Here is a 13,858-nt window from a genome sequence, read left to right on the forward strand (position 1 = left end):
AAAAAAAAAAAAAAAAAAAAAACCATCTCCTCCAATTTGGATAGTGCACTTAGTGATATTCAGATTTTTAGAATACTTCATCTACTTATTCAGCCCTAGTCTGCATGGCTCAAAACAAATAGAGATGCCTTCTAAGGTATCTGGAACAAACTTTAACCCCTATTTGAATAATGCATTTTAAGCCTGTCTAGTCAAAGTGGGATCAAACCTCTCAACCCAGTCACTTAAGTAGTTTGTTAATGAGATACACAAATGCAGACTACATCCAGCCTCCCAGCCCACTAAATGACATCACTTCATGCACCAACTGATGATTGCCTGCAGTTAATGGCTACTGATGCATGAGCAGAAATGTAGATGCATCCATTAAAAAGAGTGTGTGTCACTATCTGTGCCTAAGTATGCGTGAGCCTTACACGGCTGAAGGCTGGCAGCTGGAGGCTCACATTGTGTCCGTGTATGCGTGTCTGCGTCTGTGTGTGTAAACAGAGCTTAGATGTATTAATAGTCCAGCCATGTCCGTGTCCTAAGCCACTTATGGGTCGTCTATCTTCTTGATCAGACCAATCCAGCTACACCATCCTACTGCGCTATGACATCATAGCGGTTTGGCTTGTTCCTTGGCAACTGAATAAAATCATCACACAAACCGAGAAAATATGATGTGGGGATGGTGGGGAATGGTGCTACAAATACCACCAAGCAGATGCAGTGAGACCTGAGACAGTGGGAGATCGATATAGCGGTGAGGTGGAACTTGATATATTCTTCCACATTCAGTTGCTCGAATTACGAACAGAAATATGATATCCAAAATGACCACAGCAGAGTAAGCTATCAGTGGGAAAGCGGAGTGCACGTGACATATCAGATGCTCACTGGGACATGTTCACAACCTGTCATGTCACCTTCTATCACCATCTCATTATTACAGGATTCAGTTCTCCCAAAATGCTGTCAAACAAATAATAATGGAAGAACAATTTCAATGTAAATCAGGGGTGTCAAACTCATTTTCTTCTTTTCTTCTTGGGGCCACATTCAGCCCAATTTAATCTGCAGTGGGCTGGACCAGTAAAATAAAAGCATGATAGCCAATAAAGAATGACAACTCCAAATTGTTTTAGTGCAAAAAAATAACATTCAGTTATGCCAATATTTACATTTACAAATTATCACAACAAAAAGGATGTGAATAACCTGAAAAAATGACATTTGTTAAGAAATATAAGTACAATTTTATCAATATTCTGCCTCAACTTATCATTTATACATATGCACTACAGATCAGATCTACCAAGACACTAAACATTTAGTAACTGGCAGAATATTGTTAAAATTGCACTTAATTTACTTCAGACATTTCAGGTAGTTCATATTTGTTCAGGTTATTCACATTTTATTGTTAAAGGATAGTTTGTTAATGTAAATATTTTCATAATTTAATGTTTTTTGCACTAAATCGAAGAGAAAAAATTGGTGTGGTCATTGTTTATGGGTTATTATGATATTATTTTTGAGTTTGATGCCCTAACTTGCACTTTGCAAATTCATCCCACAGGCCGGATTGGAACCTTTGGAGGACCGGTTTTGGCCCCCGGGCCGCATGTTTGACACCTGTGATATAAATCAAACGATAAACTATAGTTTCTGAAAATCTTACCCTTATAACTAATTATTTCACTTATACATGAGAAAATTTGGTGGTTTTGGGAAAAGAAAAATGTGAAAAAAGTTCTTAAAAATTTTTTGTTTTGGTATCAGAACAGAAAATCAGTACCTTATATACTGACACCCAGCCTTTGGACTCACATACACACTCACACCATCCATAAACAAATATAATAAGGCTAAAAAAACAAGTCTCTCAGTAACTGCGATGTGAACTTTAGATGCCAAAAACATAATCCATTATTCATCTCAGTCCACTTTAGCTGCTGTAGTTTAGCTGAACTTTAACCAATGAAACTTAAAAAAAAAAAAAAAAAAAAAAACAGAAATATCCGAAGTTATTATGTAAAATAAATTATATAAACAGTTTTGTGGGCTGCTGCTGCAACACACATACAAAGACAAAAAAATAGTGCTGTAGAGATGTAGATTTACATTCAGCTCCTCTGCCTCTGGCCTCATTTCAGGGGTTAATGAAGCCAATGAGGCTGAGCTTACATACTCTGATGCTCTCTCCGTAGGCTTTGCAGGTCTGCAGGGACTCAGCATTACCAGGCCCAGAAACCTACTTCTGCCGTCACCTCAATGAGTGACACAGCTCTGCAAATGGCAGCAGCCCTCGCAGAGAAAAAAGCACGTACACGAGCAAACACAGGCACACACAGGCACTCTACTTAACCCTTGAGGTAACCTTATCCTGATGCACACTCAGGTAATTACCTTTGCCAAGCTCCTGATATTCAATAATGTAGTTTCAAGTGCCTTTAGTCTATGTCACCAGTCACCCCATTCCTCCTACTGTAATTCATCCATACATTATCATTAGAATTGTTTATTCTGTTGTTTCAGATTTAAATATAGGGACAATTGTGGGTTTTTCTGTCGGACTGTTATTAAACTCTCTCACTGAAAAGCTAATTTTCTTCCTCTAATGGCTGAGAAAGTGGATTAGCTACATTTCATAGGAGGTTTAAATTTCCTAAAACCTCATCTGGTGTTTTTTCTGGGAACTTATTCACCTACTCAGAAATAGAAAGCTGTTAAAATCTAACAGATTTTTCTCTCAAGCATAAAAAACACATTTTCAACCCTCAGTAAAGCACTCCTATCCATTCTACATAGTTCCTTAAGTGGATTAGTTCATTATTAATTTCTGCAATGCTACATAATCTCAAATTCACCGTTTTTTCTTTTCCCTTGATGCCATAATCGCAAACGCAAACTCTCCCACATGCATTAACCCACACATGCATACACAACTACACACGAAAATGTGAAGGAGTTGCACTCAGCCCACCCCATCTGGCAGTGAATGTGTAACCATGCCTACAGGCCCAATCAATACCATTTCTAAAAATAGCCATAACCATAACAATCTTCCAATTGGAGGAGGGTGAGAGCAGCAATTATTGTGTAATCTCTAAGATAACAGTAACCGATGACGACTGCAGACTTATTTAGGCATTGTGTAAGTGCCTAAATAAGTGCAAGTTTAATCCATAACAGGCGGTTTCTCAAGGAAAACCTGATCCCAGGGCTTTATTGGCTATTGCTGAGGTCTCACAGTGGGTCAGATCAGGAAATGTGGAATGACTTCCTGCTGAGTTAACAGGAGTTCATTAACTAGACTGCACCGCTCCAGACAGGGGGGCACAACTCAACATGCTACCACAAATTAGAGGAAGATAAATCATTAAAACAGGGATACACACAGAACAAAAATGAAAATTAGGCATGAAAAGCCTATAGGGTAAAGAATGGAATTTATGGGAATGAGTCACAAATTGGCCATTTAGGCGATGATTACTGCTGTAGAACACAAAATGGCACGACACCCTTGACGTCACGCGCAATCTGTTTCAAAAATAATGGTGTCATTCCGACATTCCTACTGCCAGGGGAAGAGTGGCTCTGTGTCGCTACATTTGATAACTTGGAGCTACTGTGTGACCTAGAGAGATGCAGAGAAGAGGAGGAAGCACTGACAGAAAAGATGAAAACGTGGAAAGGTGACACCAAGGATAACAGGACGATATCAGACGTTCACAGCTCATGAATGTAAGGTGAAATATTGACATTTTGGCAGTGAAGTCGAGGTTCTTTCCCCCATCTTTTCACCTCAGACAGGCTGCCATTCAAGTGCCACCTTTGACTATTCACGTGCAGTGCATGTCATACCAGTGCCACTTAAACACATACAGACAACCTCACTTCCCTGCAGAAGTGGAGCATGCATTCATATGTGTTTTAAAGCGGCCTCTTTTAATAGAATCTGCCTCCACTGCTAAGAGAGGGAACGGAATCGGTGGGAGGACTATCAAGGGGGTTGTGACTCGGATTTATTTCTGTGTTCAGAGGCAAAGCTCTGGCACACATCACTACAAGCGTGGGTGAGAAACCCAGACTCCATTCACAGATTTCTCTCACCGTTACCTTTTTTTGGCCTTCCTCAGTCTCTGTGTCACCGTTTCTCTTTCTATCTCTCTCTCTCTCTCTCTCTCTCTCTCTCTCTCTCTCTCTCTCTTTGTGAACGGGGACACAAATGTTCTTCATTCATAAAAGTCTCATGAAAGAAAAATGAGGGCCTCTATTAAATATTTAGCTACTTTTATGAGTCTCCTGGCCTGTTGATCCATCTTCCCCTTTTGGTACCAATGCAAAAAAAAAAAAAAAAAAAAAAAACTTGCTGTGCTACCTTGCTATAATGTCTGATCTTTCTACAGCACATGACTGAAATGGGAACATAACAATTCCTCAGCCTGTTCTCATTCTTTTAGTGAAAACATCACGTTGACTGGCTCCCATACATTGTTTTACCTTAAGTAGTTTAATGCAGATTGGAAATTGGAACAATATAGCAACCTTTGACACAATATATTGATTATTATTTCTGTTTTATTGATTGTTTTAATTGTAATTGTGTGTTTTTAACCTGTCTCTTTTCCATTTTTGTAAATCACTGTGAATTGTCCTGTGTATGAATTGAGTACAAATTACCTCTTAGCTCTCACAATAAAAATAAAAAGTCAAAATTATTTCAGATATGTTTTGATAGCATGGGTAGGCATAGTGTTACCCACAATGCTCACTTTTATAAAACATGTAATCTTAAGTATTCATGGTAAATGTTCACAAAAAAAAGCCAACACAAAGGTTTCTTACCAGCTTGCCCTCCAGTGTGTAGATCTTCTTCACCACTCCTGAGTCAAGCTTGATGGCATCGGTGATGTCGGTCAGGACTTGTTCGTAGGAATGGGCTGTTTTCTTGTTCAACAGGATCCTAACAGCTTTGCGAGGCTTCACACCACTCCGCACTATCGTCACAAGCTTCGGACGGATGAAATCTTTATTTTCACGGCCGTCACATATGTTGGCCTTGGCACTGCCCAGCGAAGGAGGCCCGCGGGAGGAGGACGCCGCGGCCTTGACGTTCACCGACCAGTTTGGATTGACGTTTTTTGTGTAATCCAACTTTTTGTAAGCTTCAATAGAGCTGCACACATAGCTGTCACCTGTTGAGGGTTTGGTGTAGAGGAGAAAAGGGGGTGAGGATGGACTTCCCACAACAAAACCTGTTAACCTCTTTAAGACTTTCCAACGCTCTCTGCTAAGGACAGTATGTGATCACTCCTGTCCCATTGTCAGCAGGATTGCACTGATTTTCATGGAAGTGGAAGATTAGTGCATGGGTCAAGGACAAACCCCTGAAATTTTACTGAAGATTTCTAAAAGAAATGAAGGCTGGAGTTGTTTTTTCACTTTCAGGCTGACATAAAATTTAAAATGTTGACAGTTCAATAAAAAAAACTTAATAATAGTAAACTGACTGCCTTTGTATAATGGTAAAAGTCAGTTAAACTAAAATTATAGTAAAAATATATCTTATAATTGTGATTTGTGGTCAATTAATTCTATACGATGAGATCAAGAGTGGAGTCTTGGCTTTGGATCTGTAAACACACTTCCAATTTGCACTTTACCTGAGGAATGGTTGATACTTTCACCTCTTAAGCATCTAAAAATTCATTTAAAAATGAATATTATGTGAAGGAAAGCTCCCTATCAGTAGACAATGCCCAAATGAATGACAGAGTAAAGCAGCTCAAGACAGTGTTACTTTGAGCCTAGATATATTGCATGTCTGGATCACCATATGGCCAACAAATCAGTGATATAATCTCCATAATACTAATCTACAACAGGTTTCATTTGATCAGCCATTTTTACAGAGTACTGCACACAAATATAACATGTTTAATCAGACTGTTTTGTTTTCTTTTTTCAATGAGAATGTGTCTGTGGGTCTGCTCTTAAGGCTGCTTTCTTCCATTTCTTTCAGTGTTTATTATGTTCATTCACTCTGTAAGTATAGGATATCAGCGTGGAGAAATCAGATAAAATGGCACTTCATTAGTTGTATTAAGTCTGACAGAGTTCATGAAGGTCAACAGGGACTGTGTTTTAGGCTACATGGGACATGAAATATTCTAAGGATTTACAAATGCACAAAATAGTTAGTAACAGGCATAGTATTGCTACAATTGCAGTTATTTTTCTTTTCTTTCTTTCTTTCTTTCTTTCTTTCTTTCTTTCTTTCTTTCTTTCTTTCTTTCTTTCTTTCTTTCTTTCTTTCTCCTTTATTTAATCAGGAAGACCCATTGAGATCAACACCTCATTTGCAATGTCAGCACCACACATCATAATAATAAATACAAGTCAAATGACAGAATTCAAACAACAAATGATAATAAGCAGTAATTTAGAGGATTGTAAACAGATTGAGTTTTTAAAATGCGATGGTTGGTGGGCAAAAAAGTTAAAAACATAGGCACTGTCTAACGGTTTTAGTTTCTTAAGACATTTCAGGTTGTTTGTTCAGGTTATTCAAATTTTGTGTTTTAGCATGTAAATGTAAACTTTTATTTACGCTAAAACAGAGAAGAAATTTTGATCTTGCCATTATTTGTAGGTTATTACCCTGAAGGGGAGGCAAGGGGTATTGTTTTCAGTTCGGTTTGTTTGTTTCTTTGTTTGTTTGTTTGTTTGTTTGTTTGTTTGTTTGTTAACGCTCCAGCAGCAAAACTACTGGTCGAATTCATACCAAATTGGGTTTATAGATTGCCAGTGACCCAGAAAAGATCAGATTACATTTTGGAACAGTAGCTCCAAGTTCACATTTTTTAGGAATTTTTACAGTCTTTTTTTCACCCATTTACTTATAATGGGAGAAATTTCAAATGTCTGTAGTAGCAAAACTATTGGTTGGATTCATACCAATTCGGTTTATAAATTGCCAGTGACCCAGAATAGATGTGATTACATTTTGGGAAAATTACATCAAAGTTCAGATTTTTTATTAATTTTTTGAAAAAAAATTGTCTTCTCACATTTACGTATAATGGGCAACATTTCAAATGTCTATAGAAATATCAATTTTGTTTCAATTTACTTCAGACTTGGGACGTATATAGAGGTACTTGATATGCTGACATCACATCACCACACTCATAGACATGATGACATCAGCTGGATTGATGTCAAAATAAGGTACAATACATGTTGGGGGGGGTTTGTTGTGCCTGGAACCACTTGTCATGCTATTATTTTACTGGTCCAATCCACTTCAGATTATGTTGTGCATCTGTGGCCCCTAAATTAACCCTTTCATGCATAGTGGTCACTACAGTGGACAGCTGTTCTCTTGTATGTTCATGGATTTTGTTGTTTTAGTTCCATATCAGCGAACACAGTGGACACTTACACTGCAAAAATGAAAATCTTACCAAGTGTATTTTGTCTCATTTCTAGTCCAAATATCTCATCACACTTAAAATCTGACAGAAGCACCTAAAGAGGAACTTTTCAGTGAGATATAAGAACTTATTTTTAGACAATAGATCTGGAAAATCTGATTTCAAGAAATCTTACCAAGATAATTTTCACTTGTTCCATTGGCAATTTTTTTGCTTGAATTAAGCAAAAAATTTTTACTCTTTAGATGATTATGTCTCATTTTAAGTGTGATGAGATATTTTGACTAGAAATAAGAAAAATACACTTGGTGAGATACAGATTTTTGCAGTACATGCACCAACCCACACACTGGAATTCATACTGTTACTGTAACTTTACTGTTCTTGATAAACCTGATCTGCACTATATGTTTTAAGTGTAAATCAATTGCTTGTTATTGTTATTAAACTATAATTAACAGTTTTTTTTGTTTTGTTTTGTTTTTTTGTTTTGTTTTTTGCATATTATCTCAATGAATTGAGTAATGACTAGTATTAGAGTATGTTAAAATGTAAGAAAACATCAGATTAGCTGCATTAAAATGTTTTTATTTCATAGTTTTCACACAGTTTATCAGTAAATACGTTTCTTTGCTTCAGAAATTAAATGCTTGGCGTCCAGCTGAGTGGACATTTTTGCAACTCCATGAAAAATGGGTTTATAAAAACTATTTCAATTGCATTCTTTTTTTAATGCCTAGAGCACAGGTGTCAAACATGTGGCCCAGGGGCCAAATCCGGCCCGCCAAAGGGTACAATCCAGCCCCTCGGATGAATTTGTGAAATGCAAAAATTATAATGAAGATATTAACAATCAAGGATGTGAAAATCATTTTAGGTCTATTCAGTCTGAGGTTGGTCAGACGAGTAAAATACTATCATAACAACCTATAAATAATGAAAAACACAATTTTTTTCTTTTTTTTTGTGTCTAAAAAGAGTAAAATTACACAAAAATGTTTATATTTACAGACTATCCTTTTACAAAAAATGTGAATAACCTGAACAAAAATGAACAATATGAAATTTCTTACGAGATGTATGAAGAATTGTACCAATATTCTGCCTGTTACTAAATATTTTGTGTATTGGTTGATCCACTGTGATCTGTAAATTGTCATGTACATGTATAAATAATAAACTAGGGCGTAATATTGTTAAAATTGCACTTATTTTTCTTTAAATTTTCCGGTTGTTCATATTTGTTCAAGTTACGTTCAAGTACAGTTGGTAAACATTTTAATTACGGAATTTTACTTTTTTCACTCCAAGACATAGAGAAAACTGTGGTGTTGACATTATTTCTAAGTTCTTATCCTATAATTTATATTATTTTACTGGTCCGGCCCACTTTAGATCAAATTAGGCTGAATGTGGCCCCTAAACTAAAATGAATTTGACACCCCTGGCCTAAAGGAATAAAAACACTCAGGAAAAAACATCTTGATTAAAGCTCTTATAATTCATGCATGACAGGGTTAAAATGGTTTTGACATCCTCAAACTCATTTTAATTCAGGGGTCACGTTTCGCACTTCACTGATGGATCGGACCCGGTTTTGGCCCGCGGGCCGCATGTTTGACCCCCCTGTCCAGTCCTATAAGTGTGCTGCATATGTAACCACATACTGACCCTCTACTAACTGGTCGATGCAGGTGATCCTCTTGGACCCGTCCAGGGTGTAGATGGTCCGGACGCCCTGGGGCAGGTTGACGTTGTCGGACAGGGAGCGGGTCAGGTCCGCCAGCAGCGCGTCAAAGGTCCGGAACCGGTCCATGGAGATGGCGTACACAATCCCGTTGAAGTACCGGTCTCCGTTGCGGTAGAAGCGGACCTTCTTGGCCCTCTTCTCCGCGCTCAGGGTCTTCAGGGTCCGGGTCCGGTACAGGCTGCAGTGGGCGCTGTGCGTGGGACTCAGAACCCCGTTCATCTTGACACTGGAGCGGCTGTGCCTCTGACCTTTGTCCCGCTCGTCGAAATGCTCCATGTCCATCTGACTACCCAGGCTCACCAGTACGGCTGTACTATCTGGAAGACAAAAACACAGCGGGTGAGGCTGCTGTGGGAAGTTTTCACTGTGGAAAAAGTAAACAAAAACACGGTGCCGAGACGCACTGAGGAGGTTTTTGCGCGTCTGATGGTGCGTCCAGTCGCTGGTGCAGGTCTGAAAATAAACCCCTAATGACAGATTAAGTGCTCTTAAGCCGGGCAGTGGACAGTACGCCGCCCCAGGACTTGCACCGTCTGACAGGGAAGCGCATGAGTTTTGCTGAAGCGCAGGTGGATTTGGGGGGGGGGGGGGGGGGGGGGTTAGGGAAGGGAAGGGGAGGGGGCACAGTCACGAATCGATAATAGCCTATTTATTTTCCTCTTTATAAATATTCAGCAGCTACGCCACAGCAGCAGCCTTCACCAGGACCTGTCCAACACCATCACAACATTATGTCAAGCAATCAAACAAATATGGAACGCATTTACGCATCATATTACATCCACATGGCTTCAGAGCTTTATGAAACTGAATGATGCAATGAAAAAAAATTAAGACATTTAATTAATGATATTAAAGAAAATATTTGTCAGACTCACCCACGCGAGCAATTAACGCTTCTGTCACGGTAACCTCCAGTGTGACAGTGTTTATTTACCTCTATATGAGAAAAAAAAAAAGTGATCAGTGAGCGTTTTCGCTGACACTGGATGGAAGTAACGTGTGAGGCTGTCCAGGCTGCAGTGAGCCCCCCCCCTCTTGTGCGTCCCTTTGTTGTCCGGTTTGATATGGTCCACCACCACCACTAACACAACCACCACCTCCACCACCACGTCAGAGTATGTTTATGTGTGTGTGTGTGTGTGTGTGTGCGTAGTGAGGATGGAGCAGAGGCAAGACTAGAAATGCAATAGGCAGCAGCTGCTTCCCCTCCCATTCTCTTTCTTTCTCACCCACCTCCTCTCTCTCTCTCTCTCTCTCTCTCTCTCTCTCTCTCTCTCTCTCTCTCTCTCTCTCTCTCTCTCACTTCCACGTCACTCGTGTCGTGATTTTCATTCAGCACCCCCTCTCATTAGAATGCGCACTCACGCTTCCCACTCGTGCCGGGATGCTGCTGGTCCCATACACCCCCATCCCATCCCATCCCCAAACACACATGTCATATGGGGGGTATATAATCACCCACTTAAAACCCCCACTGACATATGTGATTATGGAAACGTTTAAATCTTTGTATGTTATATGTGTTGGTGTGTGAGGAAATTACAGTTTAAAACCCTGGCTTTAAGCACCTATCAGCCTTATCTTAAACCCTCTGGAGTATGTGCATGTGAGCTGTTATGTAACACACTTACTCCATTGTATACACTAGGGGTCTCAAGGCTGCTCAAATCTAAACTATTCCATTCAGACTATTGGGGGCTGATTTCACTGGAACTCATACACTACACAAAAAGGAGTCGTTTTCTCTCACAGTGCTTAGGACTGCGTATCTACATGAATTTAACATACCTATGTTTTAGTATCTCATGTTTGATTTTCCATATTTCATCTGAAGATCGTTTGACTGTGAATTCCTGGAGGATATAAAGGGCGCTGACCTGCATCCTGTCCTCCAGAGACCATCTATTTAATCTCTAGGACCACTCCGCTCCCTCAGGAACCTTCACAGCCTTGAGATTTTACAGGGATATGCGTACCTTTTCTGATTTCCAGCTTCAAAAGTTAATCGTAATGTCTTAAATATTATACTTGTGTCTAAGCAGTTGATAATGAAAATCTTTTCCCCTTAAAATACCTCTAGGACTTTGATTTAACACTTGAAAAGCTATAACTAATTTTGCAGTGACTTCCAAATGACTTTGCCTCTACATTTATCTTTTCCTGAGTGACTTTTCCCTGTTTATTCTAGTATCATCCTCTGCATGTTGTAAATTTCTGTGGAAATCAGATGTTTTCTTGCATTTAATTTACTGATCATGAGTTAAAACTCAGAGTAAATTCAAAAGTTATTCAATCAAAACAGAGAAAAGCAAAGAAAACATGACTTTTTCAATAAAAAATATTACTTGAACATACAACCAGTCATTTGTCAGACTACATGTGTTTTATTGATGAATTTATGCGTGTCCATGTTCAATATGGAGCCTCTAAACGTCCAAATGGGTCATATCTGATGACCATGAAAAGCCAAAAAATAGCATTGTATTGATAGGATTCGTGCTTCAAAAGTCACTAAACATTTGATATCAGTGTATTTGCTCAGGTGTTTAAAACTTAAGTATTAGACAACATAGTATCTTTAAAAAATTTGATGTGCCTCGCTTGAGAATTTCTATTTTATGCAATTGTTTACTTTTACTCACTATTTTCTACTCTGCAACATTTGTGCAATAGCTTCAGTTACTTTTAAAATTAGAATCTGAGGATGGATAAAGCTTATGTAACACACACTTGTTAGATAATACACATTTAACAACATATTGTCAAATGTGTGGTTTCCACACTTTTTTGGTTTGAGACATCTTAGAAAACAGTGTGAATTCAGCTCACATTTTGGATGAGTTGATAACAGTTCTACAGTTCTACCACATACTGATTTTCTCACCAAACTTCTCACTTTGATTTCTTTTAATAAACCATCAAAATCAACAATATCTGACAAAACATTTATGTATCAGAACTTTTTCTTCTGTCCTCTCCTGTCAGTCAGCTGATGATCCCCGTGCTTCTGTTTTAATGCCATCTGTTGTATCAGTCAGATGCTGCTAATACGTATGTACTTTATCTAGTGTAAAGGACATAAGTTTTGGGTGGGAGTTTGTCCACTCCAAAACTTACACCGCTATTATAGACGTATGATCTCATTTCATGACTGCCTCCACGGACAGATCTGCTTGTATTAATATGCACACGAATGTACAGTTTGTGAGTACATGATAGTGACAGAAAGACAGACATCTTCTCCCACACAGATTGGTCTATTTTGGACAGAAACACACAGGGACTAAATGTGCGTCACAAACAGAGGAATGACAAGTTGTTCTTGTCTAAATTAATCCTGGGGAAACAGGGCATATAATGGAGAGGGAGAGTGTCTTCGGACCAGTGCAGTTAAGATGGAGGACAAGGGCAAAACAAAGTGAAGTGACTTAAAAGCAGGGCCTTGATCTGATTTCCATCTAATGTCCAAGCATTTGTCTGTGTTACATCCAATACTGTCTGAATGGGAAGTCAGTATTTAAGACATCTCTGAATGGAGCCGGAGGAACTACATGATGAGGCAATCATACTGTGTAAAGTGATCAAGCACAAATAGTATAACACTTGATGTGGATATATATTTGTATTAACAATGACAAAGTAGAATTAGATTAACCTTGAGCTATTGTATCCAAACAAATAAAATGGGTTCAATGTGGAAGAAAGATTGATAGAAAAGTAAAGTACTGTGGCTAAAGCTTCCAGTGATTCTTTGTTGGGCATAAACAATAGAAATCAAACATTACATGGATTTGACTATTTATTTGCCTAATAATATAAGGAAGGGGTTTTTACCACAGTGAAATGAATAGAAAAAAAAAAAAAAAAAACACAAAATGAATCACTATTTGGCTCATTTGCAAATATATTTCCGATAAACATAAAGTTGGAGCGCATTCAAATATACAAGGATTGATGGCAGTTACTGATGACATTACTGCAAATCCCATCTGGAATAATGATGAAAATTACATTCAACTGCATTTCACAGCCCTAGAGAGAAATATAAAACACACCCACTCAGACAGACAGATGCTTCAAGGATACTCTGCTATCATCACTGCGTCTTCATGTAAAAGTAATTAGCTTACTATTTAATACATTACAGTATGGTGCAAGTCAGACCATGGAGTTCTTCACTTTTACAGGTTTTCTAAGTTCAGTGTATGCATGTAGATGTAGGGACATGTAGATGCATGTAGATGTAGAGACACAGAAATACAGTATGTGTTCAGTACAAACATGCACTCATACCATAAGCACTTGCACATACGCTGTAGTGTCTGCTGTGTGCCATCAGGGAACAAATCACCAAAAAGAGCTAGCTGAATTAGCATGGGAGGCAGCGGCAGTATGATACTTAGGCTCTGACAGATACTGTAGTGATTTGTCACAGTACTTCACCTGTCAGCTAAAGATGTCGGAGTGCTTACTCTGGTGTGCCGTGATTCATGAGCAGGATGCAGTGAATCAAACTAAAATGAGCTTGTGCTTAAATCACAGTGAGAGAAAAGGACAGGGGAATGAGGGAGACAGAAGCACACTGTGGATTTGCTCATTCTTTCATATGGCAACATGGGCTGCTTACCTTTAAATTAAGTCATTAATCTAAGACAAACAACCTGTCACTGCAGCACTTTGA

At 38.6% G+C, this 13,858-nt stretch overlaps 1 protein-coding gene across 2 annotated transcripts in view; it reads right to left on the minus strand.

Moving 5' to 3' along the window:
• The window catches only part of dclk1a (doublecortin-like kinase 1a), a 67,145-nt gene extending 56,858 nt beyond the window's left edge, over window positions 1-10,287 (minus strand). The window contains exons 1-3 of one of the 2 annotated variants that reach the window (XM_030154351.1): window positions 10,053-10,287; window positions 9,096-9,491; window positions 4,834-5,183 (exon numbers count right to left, since the gene is read on the minus strand). In XM_030154351.1, the coding sequence (XP_030010211.1) occupies window positions 4,834-5,183; window positions 9,096-9,456 (711 nt within the window). In that variant the 5' untranslated portion in view covers window positions 9,457-9,491; window positions 10,053-10,287. Of the gene's footprint in view, window positions 1-4,833; window positions 5,184-9,095; window positions 9,492-9,578; window positions 9,710-10,052 lie in introns of those variants that run through there. The other variant, XM_030154350.1, reaches the window with a different exon arrangement.
• Window positions 10,288-13,858: the final 3,571 nt, after the last annotated feature.

The sequence above is a fragment of the Sphaeramia orbicularis genome, chromosome 14, assembly GCF_902148855.1.
Source record: "Sphaeramia orbicularis chromosome 14, fSphaOr1.1, whole genome shotgun sequence".
NCBI classification, from domain to species: Eukaryota; Metazoa; Chordata; class Actinopteri; order Kurtiformes; family Apogonidae; genus Sphaeramia; species Sphaeramia orbicularis.